The sequence below is a fragment of the Malus domestica genome, chromosome 03, assembly GCF_042453785.1.
Source record: "Malus domestica chromosome 03, GDT2T_hap1".
NCBI lineage: Eukaryota > Viridiplantae > Streptophyta > Magnoliopsida > Rosales > Rosaceae > Malus > Malus domestica.
In genome coordinates, this window is record NC_091663.1 from 32,975,420 (window position 1) to 32,992,886 (window position 17,467).

A 17,467-nucleotide genomic window follows, 5' to 3' on the forward strand; every position below is an offset into this window, starting at 1 on the left:
GCATTGCTCTCGAGTACTCATCCTCAACTGCTGTCAAGGTCACGAATTCCACCGGCAAATACCTCATGACAGTTGATCAGATATTGGCTCTTTACACTGAAGCTGCCAAGCGTGGATGAGTCACTATGAAGGAATGTTCTGAAGGACCATTTAAATGCAAAGGTTGCACACCACTTCTGCCATGCAAAAGATTGAAGCAGAAGGTTCAACGGTGAGCTGAAACAGATCACTACAGCACGACACCTTTCCATACCACATTCATTATTCCGTCAACAGCAAAAGTATCCCATATCATCAAGGTCGAACATACTCTAGATTTGATGGACTTGTTTTGACCCTCAAATTTTTGAGTCGGCCTTATACTCTGAAGGGCACCAGAAAACCCTCCAGCACAGTTCAAGAATAAGCATGTGGAAAGTTACTTCTTCAAAAGCAAAAGTATCTCATATCATCTCTTATCCATTTGCTTCTCCTTATCCTGGCAGTTGAATGAGAGACAAGGAGAAGGAGAACAATCAACCGGAAGCCGAAGTCAAACCTCTGATCCTGGGTTGCTTACTTGGAAGTTTGACTGCTTACCTTGTCTGTCACCTCTTTCGGCAGATCTCCTAGCTCGGCGACTTGGGGGACTCCTACTATAGGGTTTGTATCACACTTGACTAAGCCCGAAACTACAACTAAGCTTCAAGTGAAATTGATACATTACCTTGTGCGTCAACATCAGCTAAATACACCATTCCCGGATGGAGGAAAGGTACTTCCAGAGAAGGGCAGATGAAGATCAGACCACACTTCGGTACTTAGAAGTTTCGTGATTACTCAAGGGATTGGATCTTGCAAGTCCCCAACCGAGGAGTTTCCCTCACTCGGGAACTTAGGGGAGCACTGTTTGTACCATACTTGACCAATCCTGAAACTACCGAGCACCGGCCAACGCTATACTGTCAAGGACCCAGAAGAGTTCCCCTCCGACCAGGAGGCCAATCACTACTCGACACGTGTCAAGATTAGAAGCCAATCAGAGCGCAGCACGTGTCAACATCAAGAACCAATCATAACATGACACATGTCAATGTGACAAAGCTACAAGTTTTTCTATAAATAGGGGTCATCCCCCCACAATATTGCCTAATGCCATTTGTGTTAAATCATTCACAAGAACTCACTAAATTGAGAGCTTGATCCTTTGTACTTGTGTAAGCCCTTCACTACTAATAAGAACTCCTCTACTCCGTGGACGTAGCCAATCTGGGTGAACCACGTACATCCTGTGTTTGCTTCTCTGTCTCTATTCATTTACGTACTTATCCTCACTAGTGACCGAAGCAACCAAGCGAAGGTCATAAAACCTGACACTTTCTGTTGTACCAAAGTCCTCGCTGATTTTGTGCATCAACAAGTATGAAATGGCTAAATTCTCTAAAGCTCTCATGAATCTGAGATTTATTCAGGACCAAAATGAACACAACCGTATAAACCGGAATATATTAGGATTAGTGATGTGTGTTGCTTATTGTCTCGGTTTACTACTGCGGTGAACAGTTCAAGATTTTATATTCACTGCGTCACCAAGTAAATCCGATAAGTATTCACTAGGGTAGGTTCTAGTCCAAAAGACACCTCTCTCGATGCATCTCTTGTCCGCCTATACTCTCAAATTCTTCCTGATTTTTCTTTCATGTGGGGGATTGTTGGAAATTATATATTATAATATGAAATATTATAATATATAATTTTAATAATTGAATGAAAAATAACCAATTTCTTAGAAAGGTTATGTTGTTTAGGTGTATTCTCTTGATAAATGATGTATACTTATAGATGAAAAGTTACATCTCTTTAATAAGTAGAAGTTGGATTCTATATAAACCCATGAAACCATTGGTATTACATATAGAAAATTAGAGTTAATTTTTACTATTGAGAAATAGGGTTTCCCCACTTTGTTTCTCTCATGTTTCGTGTGTTAAATTCCGAGTCATGTCTTGAGAGTACGGAATATATAAAGTTCGCCAGAGTCCGAAGATTGAAGTGCTTTGACTTCGGATTATAGATTGTTGAATCCTGGGAGATGGACGCCTACCGAACTATAAGCACAAGAGTAGGGGCGAAATTCTATCTTTAAGACATTGAATTTATGCAAGCCTCAATCTCCGAGTTTGTCAATTATTCTAACCTTGTCTCTAATTGTTTATATTAATCTCATATATAATTGATGTTGTGAATTTCTTTATGATTATTATCACTGAAATTCTTGTGTTATTTTCATATTTTCTAATATTGCTCCAACGTAAATTTCCTGGGTTTTGATGTTTTTTGTGTTGCACTGGCATGTATCATTGGCATCGCAGCTTCTTGCTATCTTCCGTGCATTATTACACTTTTATATGTTGTCGCTGATCAGGTAGTTCTCTTCTCATGCCCAGTTCCTCTCCCAGACTCAACACATCTTTTTCCCTCTCACTTCCTCAGTCCCGAATTCTGCGATAGTAAACTTTGTTTACCAAATATAGATTAGTCATTGAATTGATTCAACCACCCATCACCTACCAACCCACAACCGTGAAGAAGACGACTAACTTAGCAGAATGGCGAGCTGTGTATACTGGAAGGAAAGAGAAGCTCAATCTCATAGAATTATATATATATATATATATATATATATATATATATATATATATATAGGTTGAAAACGGAAGTCGGAAGGGGAAGAGACGGAGGAAATGATAGATATCAGACATAACTGAGAAGCAACTCAATCAGAATTCACAGATGGGAAGAAGAAAGGAAATGAGAAAGTTTTAGCATTAGGGTAATTTAGTCTTTAAACATCAATTGTGGTTAGCTTTATAAGAATTAAAAAAAGTAGGTCATATTTCAATACGTAAACTTTGAAATGGCTATATTTCCAAATTGTATTAGGCAGAGAGTGTATTTATTCTCTTGTATGCTTCTGCATCGGCCGCCAATAAGGAATATCGATCTCGATGAGTTCAAACAATCTCGATGAGATGAATCAATCCATTCTTACACTACAATTATTTATCTAAAATATTCTGCCACTAAGCTTCTAATATGGAAGAAAATTATCAATCGATGAGAAAATTACAGAGAGAACTCCCACTGATCAGTTCTAATATGGAGGAAAGGAAGGGTTTGAGATTGATTTTGTTCCCAATGCCTCTTCAAGGACATATAAACCCTATGCTAGAACTAGCCAACGTTCTACACCACAAAGGCTTCTCCATAACCATAATCCACACCCAATTCAACTCTCTCAACCCTACAACCCATCCACACTTCACCTTCCACTCAATCCCCGTTGAATTGTCTCGAACTGAGGCCTCCACGAACGATGTTATGGCGTTCATTTTGCTTCTAAACGTGAAGTGTTTTGAACCCTTCAGTGAATGTTTGGCTAGGTTGCTATCAGATGATGATCAGGAACCTGTTGCTTGTTTGATCTCTGACCTTTTGTTTAGTTTCACTCAACACGTTGCTGAGAACCATAAGCTCGCAAGGATTTTGTTGAGGACATCGGCTGCGTCTTCCTTTGTTGCTTATGCTGCTTTTCCACTTCTGCTGGAAAAGGGTTACCTCCCAATACAAGGTAACTGTGTGGTTTCTTATGAGTTTCTTTTCAGATCCTTTTCAATCTAGGTATACATCCCCCTCTTATCTTTGTTGAGAGTATAAATTCCACATCCATTTTGTATCTATGCAAACTTCTACTTATTTCTGACTTTTATAAAGGTTCTTAAATTAAAGGAACAACCAAGAAACAAAAATCAGTAGAGGTGCGTGTGAAATGAGAAAAATGTGAGGAAAAATCATTTATCTTTTCTTTTTTTTTTTTTTTTGGTCAAAGGAAAAATCATTTATCAATCGTCAAGTCTTACATGACAACATAGAATTATGATCTTGAGTCCATCTATTGTTATTGTTTAATTAATTGGAGTTGGATGCTCTATTTTGTCGACTTGACTTCATTGTATTAGTAATTTTTCGATCTAAGACGTTTATTAGAAATCGATGAATTGTACTGTGCATGTGATTTACGTAACAAACAAATTTAAATAAGTTGGGAGAATCCTTTGGTTTCTAATAAATGAAGGGTAGCCAGACAATGGTACTACACGATCTGTTGATCTTAGCCGAAAGGTCAAAAAATGTATCTATATCAGGTTCAATTCACATAGTAAAAACCTACGATTCATGATTTGTGTTAAGTTCGATATTTAGTTATTACTTCTCCATAGTGTGATCAAGAAACATCCTTCTCCCAGAGGACTACAATAGAATATCGTTGCATCAAAGGAGAAGAAACAAGATAATGAGTCAAAATTATGGTATTGTTTGGTACAATGCACATAATTATATGTTAATATATACTTATATTTTTAGGGTTACAACAATTACTTACATTTGTATGGATATCTTTCTGTGTTGGGATCAACAGAATCTCGACTAGAAGAGCCAGTACTAGAGCTTCCACCTTTCAAAGTCAAAGACCTTCCTGTGCTCAAAACAAAGGACCCACAAAAATACTATGAAGCAGTTTCTGGCTTGAAGAAGGCAGTCGAAGCCTCATGTGGGATCATTTTCAATACTTTTGAAGACCTTGAAGGAAATTCACTGGCAACAATCCGCCATGAATTCAACACTCCAATTTTCCCCATAGGCCCGCTTCACAAGTGCTTTCCTGCAAACACTTCTTCAAGCAGCAATTTATTATCACAAGACCAAAGTTGCATTCCATGGCTGAACACTCAAGCACCACAATCTGTCATCTATGTGAGCTTCGGGAGCATTGCTGCAATTAATGAAACCCTATTTTTGGAGATAGCTTGGGGTCTAGCCAATAGCAACCAACCCTTTTTGTGGGTGGTCCGACCCGGGTTAGTCCATGGGTCAGAATGGATCGAACCATTGCCTAGCGGGTTTATCAAGGCCTTGAATGGAAGGGGCCAAATTGTGAAATGGGCTCCACAAAAAAACGTGTTGGCACATCAAGCCGTTGGAGTGTTTTGGACTCACAATGGTTGGAACTCTACATTGGAGAGTATTTGTGAAGGGGTTCCCATGATTTGCATGCCATGTCTAAGTGATCAAATGGCAAATGCAAGATATGTGAGTCATGTGTGGAAAGTTGGGTTGCAGTTGGAGCATGGGGTGGATAGAAAGGAGATTGAAAGAACAATTAGAAAAATAATGGCGGAAAAAGAAGGGGAGGAGATTAGAGATAGAATCTTAATGCTAATGGAAAAGGCAAAAATTGGCATCAAACAAGGTGGTTCTTCATACCAATCCTTGGATGGCTTTGTTAAATACATTTTATCCCAATTTGCCATTCAATCTCAAAGGCAATGAATCTTCAATTTGGTCTTTGGGTAGTTTATGTAATGTTATCACATGAATTTTTTTTTTTTTTGTATGAGAAGATATTATGTTATTTCCTGGATCTTTAATATGCACTATTTTTATAATACGTCAATAATTTAATGTGGAGGCCTTGATTTCAATAATATTATAACATCAACTCGTCATTACTTGTAGTTGAACTTAAAAAGGATATACTAAGCTGGTGATATTTGGATTTACCTTTTCAATTGTTCTTGAAAGCACGAATAGAGTTTATTATTTCTTTATTTTTTTATTTTTTATTTATTTTTTATTTTCTAAGTCAGTTTCTTCAAAGCGTCAGTGGGAAGGCTGGAAAGGTTCAAAGTCAAGCAGCTGACTGGTCGAAACCAAGGAAGAAAATATCGGTAATATCGGAAATATCGGTAGTCCGAAAACACGGAAATATCGATGGAAATATCGGGATAATATCGATATCGATAAAAATTACATGGAAACCATGGAAATTGTAAGAAAAACTTGGAAATTTTTATTGAAACTTTGCAGGATGTTTATTTAGTCAATTATCTATTAGTTTATCACAAAAAATTGGAAGGAAATGCATTGCATGATGGATTTAACATTATCAAGTTGATTATATAGCGAGCTGACAAACATTGTGAGTGTAGAAAATATGTAGTAATTAATGAAAGAAGTCTAAACACACCATAATCATTTATATATAATGAATTAGTACAATATTTTACACTTTTCACATGATGCAGCACACCATTCCAAAACCTTTTTTTTATTATTATTATTTCTTCTTCTTCATTTTTTGTTTTTTTTTGGCAAACATTTTTTCTTCTTGTTTTCAGATGGTGCCAACGCACCACTTCTTTTTCTTCTTCTTTTCAGATGGTGCCAACGCACCAATCCAAAAGCCCTTCTTTTTCTTCTTCTTTGCAGATGGTGCCAAGTCACAGACGCAACACAAAGACCTCAATCCCTTCTCCCTTCTCTCTTCTCCCTTCTCCCTCCTTCCTCATTCCCACAACTTTTAATTATTTTTCGCTGTCTCTCTCTCTCCTCCCTGCTCGTCACTCTCTTCAGATCCCACTCTCTCTCTGCAAATTCCAAATTCCCGATCGCCCCTCTCTCTCTCTCTCTAAAATCCATTCTGTCAGGGAATCAAAATCCCATCTTTTTCATTCACATACAAAACCCACACACATATTTATAGATCTGCTGCTCCTCCTCCCATGGCTTCCACCGGGAATCAAAATCCGCCGCCGCAGTAGCAACCGCCGCCCTCGGCCGCTGCTGTGTCGTTTCCCGCCGCTTCCACTCCCTCGTCCCCCAAGTCGAAAACGTTGTCGTCCGTGTCGACTGCTCCGCCTCCTCGTCTTCCTCCTCTGACAAGTCTCGGACCCCCTAGATCGGAGTCTAGGGTCCTGTTTTACAATCGGCCGAAGTTGTAGAAGCTCCGACGTTCTTCTCCGAGTAGCAGTTCAAAAAATATCGCGATATTTTGACGAAAACCATTTGGATACCTATTTAAATATCCATTGCGCGAAAAACCGATAATATCGGCGATATTTCGCCGATATTATCGGCATTGTCTTCCATGGTCGAAACCCAATCGTTCTCGATAGGCTTCTCATTTGTCCGATATATACTTCTCCCGTCGGTTCTAAGCATCACAGTATTACTTTTCGCTGCCACTACTATTTTTTACTGGGAAATTAAGCTCAGAACGTTTCAGGTACCTTGCTTCATCATTATGACTTCTTTACCATCTGTTTGGTTACCAAGAAAACGGAGTAATGATTAATAGAAAGTTCAATTCTTGCCCTGTGAACAAAATCTAATCTTTGTTTTCTGTTGATAATTCTAGAATAAATAGAGTTCTAAGGAAAATGTTGCATTCGATTATTTTTCTTCTCGAGTCTGTTTGTTAACATTATTATTATTAACGGTTAATAGAAAGTTCAATTCTTGCCCTGTGAACAAAATCTAATCCTTGTTTATGTTGATAGTTCTGGAATAAGTATAGTTTTAATGAAAATGTTGCCTCGATTATTTTTCTTCTCGAGTCGGTTTGTTTATTATTATTTTTATTATTTTCTTTCTACAAAGTATAATTTCATGGGAAGATAGGGTCAAGGTAAATTAATTGATTTGTATTTTTCTTTTTTCTTTTTTTTTTTACTTAAATATTCAGGGACTTAAGAACTCCGCCTGTGTAAGTTTATCTTATATTGCCGGTCCCAAACCCGGATAAAGGAGGAGGGGGAGGGCATCAGGTAGTCGACAGCCGGCACTCCTGGTTTACGTCGAATCCTTATGAAAATGAATCCAGAACGAAATCGCGCTAAAGCTAGGGCGTCACCCGTAAGTGACACGCTGTGTGGCCCGAGCATAGTGATAAGTGAGCAAGGGTCGCTGTATCTCCATCGGCACCCGGATGCAGTGTTAAATGAGCAAGGAGGCCATAGAAACTTCTTTTCGAACGACTCCACTCAAAGTTGTTTGGGAGCATATGCTCCTATCAACTTTACACAGGACACACAAAAGAAGTACTTTGATCTTATTAGACGGGGGAGGTTGAAAAAGCTAGGACAGAAGGGTAGAGTTCAAGAGAGCAAAATGCGTTTAGGAACGTGGAACAAGACTTGGAAGTGCCCAAGGACTAGATGGTGGAACCTAAAAGGAGAAAAACAAGCCATTTTCAAAGAGAAAGTAATCACCCAGTGTGTGTGGGATAGAGAGGGGGAAGCTAGCCAAAGGTGGGATTCCATGGCTAGTTGTATCCGAAAAGTAACAAAAGAGGTATTAGGAGAGTCCAAGGGCTTTGCCCCACATCAAAAGAAATCTTGGTGGTGGAATGAGGAGGTACAAACGAAGGTGAAGGCTAAGAAGGAATGTTGTAAAGCCTTATACAAGGATAGGACCAATGAAAATGGTGAAAGGTATAGAAGAGCGAAGCAAGAGGCGAAGAAAGCTGTGAAAGAAGCTAAGTTAGTGGCTTATGACGATATGTATAAGCAACTAGATACCAAAGAAGGAGAGTTTGATATCTATAAACTAGCTAGAGTAAGGGAAAAGAAGACAAGGGACCTAAACCAAGTGAGGTGCATCAAGGATGAGGATGGAAAGGTTCTTACTACAGAGAACGCGGTCAAAGACCGATGGAGAGGTTATTTTCATAATCTTTTCAATGAAGGACATGAAAGGAGTACTTCTTTAGGGGAGTTAAGTAACTCAGAAGAGTGTAGAAACTACTCCTTTTATCATCAAATCAGGAAGGAAGAAGTGGTTGTAGCTTTGAAGAACATGAAGCATAGAAAAATAGTGGGCCCAGATGATATACCGATCGAAGTGTGGAAAGTCTTGGGAGAGACAGCTATAGCATGGCTCACTGACCTTTTCAATAGGATTTTGAAAACGAAGAAGATGTCAAATGAGTGGCGAAAGAGCACTTTGATGCCTATCTACAAGAATAAGGGCGACGTAAAAAATTGCATGAACTATAGGGGTATTAAGCTAATGAGTCATACAATGAAGCTCTGGGAGAGAGTCATTGAGCATAGATTGAGGCAAGAGACACGGGTTTCGAACAACCAATTCGGGTTCATGCCAGGACGCTCAACCATGGAGGCAATCTATCTCTTACGAAGATTGATGGAAAATATAGAGAGGGGAAAAAGGATTTACACATGGTCTTTATAGATTTGGAAAAAGCGTATGATAGGGTCCCAAGAGACATTCTCTGGAGAATTTTGGAGAAGAAATGAGTACTAGTAGCATATATCCAAGCTATAAAGGATATGTATGAAGGAGCAAAGACTGCCGTAAGAACTCATGAAGGACAAACCAAAAGCTTCCCCATAACTGTAGGATTACATCAAGGCTCATCCTTAAGTACTTACCTTTTTGCGTTGGTAATGGATGAGTTAATAGGACATATTCAAGATGATATTCCTTGGTGTATGCTTTTCGCAGACGATATAATGTTGATAGATGAAACTCAGGAAGGGGTAAATATGAAGCTTAACCTTTGGAGAGAAGTGTTGAAATCTAAAGGTCTTCGCCTAAGCCGATCAAAGACAGAATATATGGAGTGCAAGTTCAGTGCAAATGGAAGCCAAAATGAGTTAGGGGTGAGGATCGGAGATCAGGAAATACCAAAGAGCGACTATTTTCGCTACCTAGGATCTATCTTGCAAAAGAACGGAGAATTAGATGGAGATCTCAACTATAGAATACAAGCTAGATGGATGAAGTGAAATAGTGCATCCGGCGTGTTGTGTGACCGCCGTATGCCACTGAAGCTCAAGGGAAAATTTTATAGGACGGCAATAAGGTCAGCGATGCTGTATGGCACAGAATGTTGGGCAGTGAAGCATCAACACGTACACAAAATGGGTGTAGCGGAGATCAGGATGCTTCGTTGGATGTGTGGGCACACGAGAAAGGATAAGATTAGGAATGAAGATATCCGAGGTAAAGTAGGAGTAGCCGAAATTGTAGGAAAGCTGAGAGAAAATCGGTTACGGTGGTTTGGACATGTGCAAAGAAGGCCTACTGACGCTCCGGTTAGAATATGCGACTACGGGATAGAGGTTCAGGGCCGAAGGGGTAGAGGAAGACCTAGGAAAACTTTGGAAGAGACTCTAAGAAAAGACTTAGAGTACTTGGATCTAACGGAGGACATGACACATGACCGAGCACAATGGCGTTCTAAGATTCATATAGCCGACCTCACTCAGTGACTTGGATTTTTCAAGTCTTCAACCGAGAAGTTTTCCTCACTCGAGAAATTAAGGGAACACTACCTCAACCTACATGCTTCACTCACAAAGCTTCAACATACAAGCTTCAACATACAAGCTTCAACAAAAGAAAAATTCAAAGAACTTAGTGAAGAATGCTTTGGTGTATTTAACACAATACGTTGAAATGAAACAAAGCTTATTTATTGATATCTCTGATAAGTTACAAATATGTACATATACATGAGTCAAAATAAACAAACAAGATGGGGCATTCACAAAAGTTGCTTAGGAGAAGTCTCAGCGGTCGATAGAGCCCCAAAAAGAGAAGGCACCGGAGGGTGATCACTCAGAGCCTCAATACTGGACAGAACCCTAAAAGGAAAAGGCATCGGAGGCTGATCATTTAGAGCTTCATTACGCGGTATAGCCCCAGAAGACGAAGGAAATAAATGCCTTTGGAACAAACCCACAAACCTCTGATGATCAAGTAAAATCTGACCATCAGATTCCTTCACCTGGTCAAGCTTCCTCTTCATGTTTGTAGCATAATCATGTGCGAGCCTGTGCAACTGTTTATTCTCATGCTTGAGCCCTTTAATCTTCTGCTTGAGACTCATCACTTCAGCCACCAATGATTCAACTTGGCGGGTTCGAGCAAATAGGCGTTAGGCCATATTCGACACAGAACTTACACACTGAACACTAAGAGCCAGAGAATCCTTAACAGCCAACTCATCAGACCGTTTGGAAAGAAGTCTGTTATCTTTGGGAGTGAGAATTTTCATGGCCACCACCGCAGCGATCATATCATTCTTCATCATGGAATCCCCAACGGTAAGAGGACCAGTAGGGGATAAGAAGGATGGGCGCCATATGTTGTTTGGAGAAAGCACGGCTGCCTCTTCACCAAGGTTCAAGTCAAAACGACGGTCAGAAGGACCAAACATTTTCAAAGGTGTTGAAGAGAGAAGAGGTCAAACAAATCAAGATCTTAGAAGTGCAAGAAGAGAGCTTCTACTGGTGGAGATTCAAGTGTGCTTTGGAACTTAATGTCAGCCTTTATAAAAATCTGCACTCGACGGAGCTTCAGAAATCGAAGAGGCGTCTGCTCAAAAATCGAAGAGGCGTTTGCTTTCTCAAAAGCTGGGCTGCTCAGAGACCACGAGGGCCGATCTCAGAAATCTAAGAAGCGTTTGCTTTTTCAAAAGCTGGGCTGCTCAAAGACCACAAGGGCCGATCTCAAAAATCGAAGAGGCGCTTGCTTTCTCAAAAGCTGGGCTGTTTAGAGACCACGAGGGCCGATCTTAGAAATCGAAGAGGCACCTGCTTTCTCAGCCTTGCGAAAATTACGGGCAATCTATCGAAGATTTCTGGTGAAGTAGAAAGCACGTGAATCTTACTGTTCAATCATCCACTTTGCACACGTAACATCAGCTCATGGGTACCACAGATAACTTTGCTAAAGATCTCTGACAAAATTTAGACACGTGAAGCTTGCAGCTCCCACTACATCGCTATGACCAAAAAGGGTAAAAGAATATCAAAGAAACAGCACTAACAAAGTTTAGACACATAAATTTTGAAGGTTTAGCTACCATATTATTACCCATAAGGGTAAAGGAACAGCACCACTGCTGGATAATTAGAAAGTCCCTGTGTGTCAACCTCTGTGCTCCGTGGCAAGGTAGACTAGCAAAAATGTCCAACCTTTACTCACATTCGAGAAAACACTCCCAACAAGATTGCTTGCTCCAAAATCGAAGAGGCACCGCCCTCCGAATCTCGAGAGCCAGATCCCCGACAGGATCGTTTGTTCGAAAACCAAAGAGGCATCGCTTTCTCAACTTCGAGAGCCAGATCTCCTTGGATAAAACTTGTCTGTAATCTTCACACGCAACATCAGCTTTCCAGATACCACATACCACTTTTTCAAAGTGCTCTGACAGAGTTAAAACACGTGAAGCTAGCAGCTCCCACTACAGTGCTATGACCAAGAAGGGTAAATGAATAGCATTACTACTTGTTGTTAGGGAGACTCCTATATATGTCGACCTCCATCCTCAACGGACAGGTAGACCTGCAAAAATGCTCAACTCTTCCTCATATCTAAAAGGGCACTCTCAACGAAGCCTCTCGAAATACTCAACTTTCTTTCCCCCCCCGATAATACCTCTGCAAACAAGCTACACCAGAGCAAGAATATCTCATATCATCAGGGTTAAAAGCAAGAGTATCCCATATCATGTTTTTCCCTGTCTTTTCCTTTGGCCTTGTTCTTACCTGCAAAACAAGGAGAAAGAGAGCAATCAGTCAGCACTTGGAATCAAACTTCCAGTCAGGAACTGACTACCTGGAACCCCTTACCTAATTACTTACCTGGCATTGCTCTCGAGTATTCATCTTCAACATCTTATGCTTCCAGAAAAGATACCACATCTGCCTGAGGAACAGATAGGGCAAGTGAGAAGGATACAAGGAAGCATATGGAGACAAGCGTAACAGGACACGTGCCGATACTTCCACTACTTTGTCAACAGCAAAAGTATCCCATATCAGCAAGGTCGAACGTACTCTAGATTTGATGGACTTGTTTTGACCCTCAAATTCTTCAGTCGGCCTTATACTCTGGAAGTAACCAGAAAACCCTCCAGCCCAATTCAATAATAAGCCTGTGGAAAGTTACTTCTTCAAAAGAAAAAGTATCTCATATCATCTCATCTCATTTTCTTCTCTTTATCCTTCATGCTGCCTGCAAGATAAGGAGAATGAGAACAATCAGTCGGAACTCAAAATCAAACTTCTGATCTGGGACTAATTGCTTGGAGCTCTGATTGCTTACCTTGTCTGTCACATACTCTCCTTCATTCCAACAACATATTCCGTGAGGACCAGCATTCTGTCCACAAGATGGAAGAGTATATGTGGTTCTGTCCCCAATCTAGACTTCGAATTTGAACAAATGTGTACTACGTGGAAGGAAGAATATATGTCGAACTATGTTGGTTTTTTGATGTTTGTCGATAGGGTACTTTCACTTCGTGACTCGTTGGATATTCAAAAGTTTCGACTTCATTGTTACTATCGTGTTGAAGATTTCTCTCGTATTGTAGGTTGGATTTGCACTGCCATCAGGCATAATGTTGTTGAACTTGATCTTTGTGTTTATAGTGATAATATAGTTTGTCCGACTTTCGAGTTGCCTCAATGCGTTTTCATGTGCAAAACACTGGTGGTTCTCAAGGTGAAGTCAAATTGTATTACCTATGGTCTTCCTACGTCAGGTTGTTTCCCAAGCCTCAAGTTCCTTGATGTCAAAGTTGAATATCCTGAAGACGACTCCATGGAGAAGCTTTTCTCATGCTGCCCCGTACTTGAAGATTTGTCTATAAATGCAACTGTTAGAGATTTACTAGTTTTGATGTTTAAGGTCTCTGCACCTGAACTAAAGAGATTAAGAATGACCTTCGTCAGTGCTTACCTTGTTTCTAAAGATCATGAGTACGATATTTCTATTAATGCCCCAAAGCTTGAAAACCTTGACATCAAGCAGGACTGTTTGTCTATTTATTTGTTTGAGAATTTCAAATATCTGGTCAAAGGCAGTGTCGATCTCTATAGCCATTATGAACAAGAGTGGAATGACGCTTCAGAACGAACAACTGCTCTTCTGGAGGCTCCATAACTCATTTCTTTTACATTAAGTTTTTCTGCATATATCCTTGCACTACCATAAATTAGATGAGGTAAAAGCACATCCCTGGCATGCCATCTTGTTCCATTCTTTTTACCCTATTTATCATTCTTACTTCGTACCAAAAGTAGTGTTTTGTAATTCAAACCTGTGTTACGTTTTGGCAATTTATGATTTCAAACAGTATGTTATGCATCAGTAAATGTTTAATTTATAAGTTTGATCAATATTTTATCTTTCACAAAGGGTTATTGGCTGCCTGCATTTGATGATTTGAGCGAATTGAAAAAGCATCTAGTTTATGCAAGATGAGGTCAATTCTTTATATTTCGTGAAGGAGTGTTGTCCGCCTGCTTTCGATCAGTTGACCCAGTTGAAGTTGGTTCTTTATGATTGCTATCGTTGGGATTTGTTAACACAGTTGCTAAAGAAATCACCTAATTTGGAATCTCGTGTCATCGAAAATAAAGAAGTAAGATGTATTCCCACTCATGCGAAGCTATACCAACTTCCAGCTATGTACTGTTCTCATCATTTGTTCTCTTTCAGGACGAGGAATGTGTTAAGGATTATGGAGGACAACGGAGTCAGTGCCTATTTGTCTGATATCACACCTCAAGACTATCACTATAAGGGGATTTGAGGGATACCCTCATGTGAAGAAAGTGGCAAAGTATTTGTTAAAGAACGGTAAAGTTTTGACTAAGATGACTGTTTATAACGATGAGTTATACAAAGAGCTAATGCTTGAGAGGGGCTCTAGAACTTGTTGGGTTGAACTTGTCTAAAATGTAATGTTTAGCTTTTACAGCGGGTGTCGTTTGTAAGTCTAATAAACGGGTTTAGATGGATTCTGTTATCAAAGTTGCAAATCACACAAGCACCTTTGTAAATCTTAAGATGGATTGATTTGTAGATGTTTGTTTTGGACTGTATACATTTCTTATCCACTTTGTATTGCTTCTTTTAACCTCGGGGAGGATTCGATTGTGGTGACATGAACATATATGAAGAGATGTGGTTAAGCTACTCATGCCATGGTCTGCCAGTTGACACTCGTGGCTAATTTGGGATCGAAGGATCAAAGGAGGGTAAGGTTTTTAACAATAATATGAATGACTAAGTTGCAAAAGGATCAAAGGAGCTAAGTTATACTAGTTACAGAAAATGATCAAAGTAAAAGGGCTAGAATTTTCAAATTTCAAACTTTAAACTTGACAGTAGCATCAAACGTGCAGTTAATTTATGCTTCAAAAGGCCTTTTCAGGACAAGGAATGTGGTGAGGATAACTCGATCCGATTAAGGCATAAACCTTCCATATGCTCAGAGCATCTATGGAACATACCACAGTCTGCCTGCTTCATTGATGTCTCACCTCAAGACTATCATCATGAGAGGACTCAAGGGATACCCGCATGAGAAGAAACTGGCAAAGTTTTATTTTTTATTTTTTATTTTTTTATGAATATAAGTGATCGATTTCGATAATTAATCCGATCGGAACGAATATTAACCTTTGAATTGGATTGAAGAAGACACAATCCAATTTACACTATATCAAATGCGCATCGAAAAAATATTATAAGTGACAACCCCCTCCAGCTTAATGTAGATAATTTTGTTTGTTAAAAAAAAAAAAAAAAAGGTTAAACCCTCCCCATTTTGGGATTTCAATTTTATTGTGATACAAGGTACATGTGTAAAGAAAAAGTGCATCAAAAGAGAAAAGTTAAACCTTTCTTGTTACAGCAATTTTATTTTCATAATAGTTTCGCTAAAACAAAATGATATTAAGGATACAAACTTTCAATTGAATCAAATGTATTTCTAGGAAAAATTTGAGAGAGACTAATTAACTCTTTTTTTGCCCCACTGTGGCCTTAACATATATAGATTTTAGCAAATGACCTTTTGTCTAAATTTCTTTTCCTACAAATATATCAATTAATAAAATCTAATTCGGGACCTTTAATTTGGTGTTGGGGTCTTTTGGCGGTTGCACCTAGCGCCCTTGCTAAAAAATGATTCACACGGAGAGAGAAACTCAACCAAAATATCTTTATGAGTGCATGGACAAATGCTCATAATCTCATAACCATTTGAGATTAAGCAAATTCAATTAAGTTAGGGCAAAAAAATTACGATATCCACTGCATACTCTGAAAAGATTGTCCCATTCAATCTAACATAATATTCCATCTAGTAGTTTACCAATAAAGAATAAATAACGAGCAACATTCATGTCATAATCAGTACAGTCCCCTCCATATTGTATTCTTCCCACTAACTAGTGCAAACATAAAATAATTCTTCCCCAGCTAGCTTGAATTTCTTTTGGCTTATTAAGTAGTTAATCATGAACACCTACATGTTCTTTGCTTGTGAAACAGAGGAAGCTGTTTGAATTATGTAACATCCCACGTGAATCTTGGATTTCTTTGTTAAAATTCTTATTTTAGTCTTTTCGGTTTTTAAAAAGGTGAATTACCAAATCCATCAGTTGATTTTTTTTTAATTAAAAAAAAAAACCAAAGGGGAGACTTATAGTGCTTTCATCCTAATCAAGAGCCTTAGATGCGATTTCTGAAATTGAAACCAAATGGTAAGTGAGAAAATTAACCCTCTAGATTTTGATGGAAATTTAATAATATTTTGATATTAAATTTATAATTGGATAAAATTAGAAAGAGTATTTGTTGACAAAAAGATGTGTGCGACCAAGCATGTATTTCAAATGAATAGGTGAAACTTTTTATTTTAGGCAATTAACTATAATAAACATATTTTGGCAGCTGAAATGATTAGTGTATTATGTCGTTACTATATTATTATTGTATGATCGTTATGTCGTGTGTCGTTGATATATGATCAATATGTCGTCGTTACAAAAAAATTGATCATTTATACAAATTAAATGTCAAAATATGTTTCTTATTGCTAATTTTCCTTTTCCTTTTAATGGTGATCAATGCTTTTCAAAAAAGGCACCTCAACTTTTATAGATAGAGAGTCATCTTGCCTAATTGTTAAAAGAAGAGAGTTTTATCTAAGTCATTTATTCTCACTATTGACATGTGAGTTTTTACATTACGTTTATAGTATGAGAAAGTTCAACACACCTTAGTTCATTAGAGTTTTTATTCGACACATCTTGCCTAATATCAGAGAATTCTTTTTTACTCGACCAGTTTTTAATGTTTTTATCCTAATTTTCATGTTCACTTAGTATTGTGCTCCACTATTATTTTTTAATATAGGAATTAGATCCTTATTTTTCTACATATTTTAGAGCAATGGGGTTCATCTTCATCATTGCAGGGGCAATGATTGAGTTAGAAAAATCTGAAATAATGCGGAGGCGCACTAGTTGGTGCTACTTTGTTAACAAAAAGGCAATACCCTAGAAAATTAAGATCAGATGGAAAAAGGAAAAAGAAAATTAAGATCAGATCAATGGTCAAAGTCGTTCTTTGATTGTGTTACATATCCGTCAAAATCTTTGCACGTGTATGTTGAAATTGATTGAATGACGGTAAGAACAAGCATTCTCTACATTTATTTGACTTAAAAATTATTTTTGACTCAAACAAGAGCGAGTGGCAGACAGAGTGAATATTTGGTGGCCACCCATGCACGTCAAGCACCATTTCTGTCTTC

General features: G+C 38.5%; 2 protein-coding genes across 2 annotated transcripts; both read left to right on the plus strand.

Moving 5' to 3' along the window:
* The first annotated feature begins 3,020 nt into the window (after positions 1-3,020).
* LOC103411305 (UDP-glycosyltransferase 76B1-like) lies at positions 3,021-5,452 on the plus strand. Its single transcript, XM_029100278.2, has 2 exons — positions 3,021-3,610; positions 4,460-5,452. Exons 1-2 carry the CDS (start codon positions 3,076-3,078, stop codon positions 5,368-5,370), a joined length of 1,446 nt encoding a protein of 481 aa, XP_028956111.2. The 5' UTR covers positions 3,021-3,075; the 3' UTR covers positions 5,371-5,452.
* A 7,625-nt stretch (positions 5,453-13,077) lies between these two features.
* Positions 13,078-13,800, plus strand: LOC139194828 (F-box/LRR-repeat protein At3g60040-like). Its single transcript, XM_070819747.1, has one exon. The coding sequence runs from the start codon at positions 13,078-13,080 to the stop codon at positions 13,798-13,800; it is 723 nt and encodes a 240-aa protein (XP_070675848.1).
* The last annotated feature ends 3,667 nt before the right edge of the window (positions 13,801-17,467 follow it).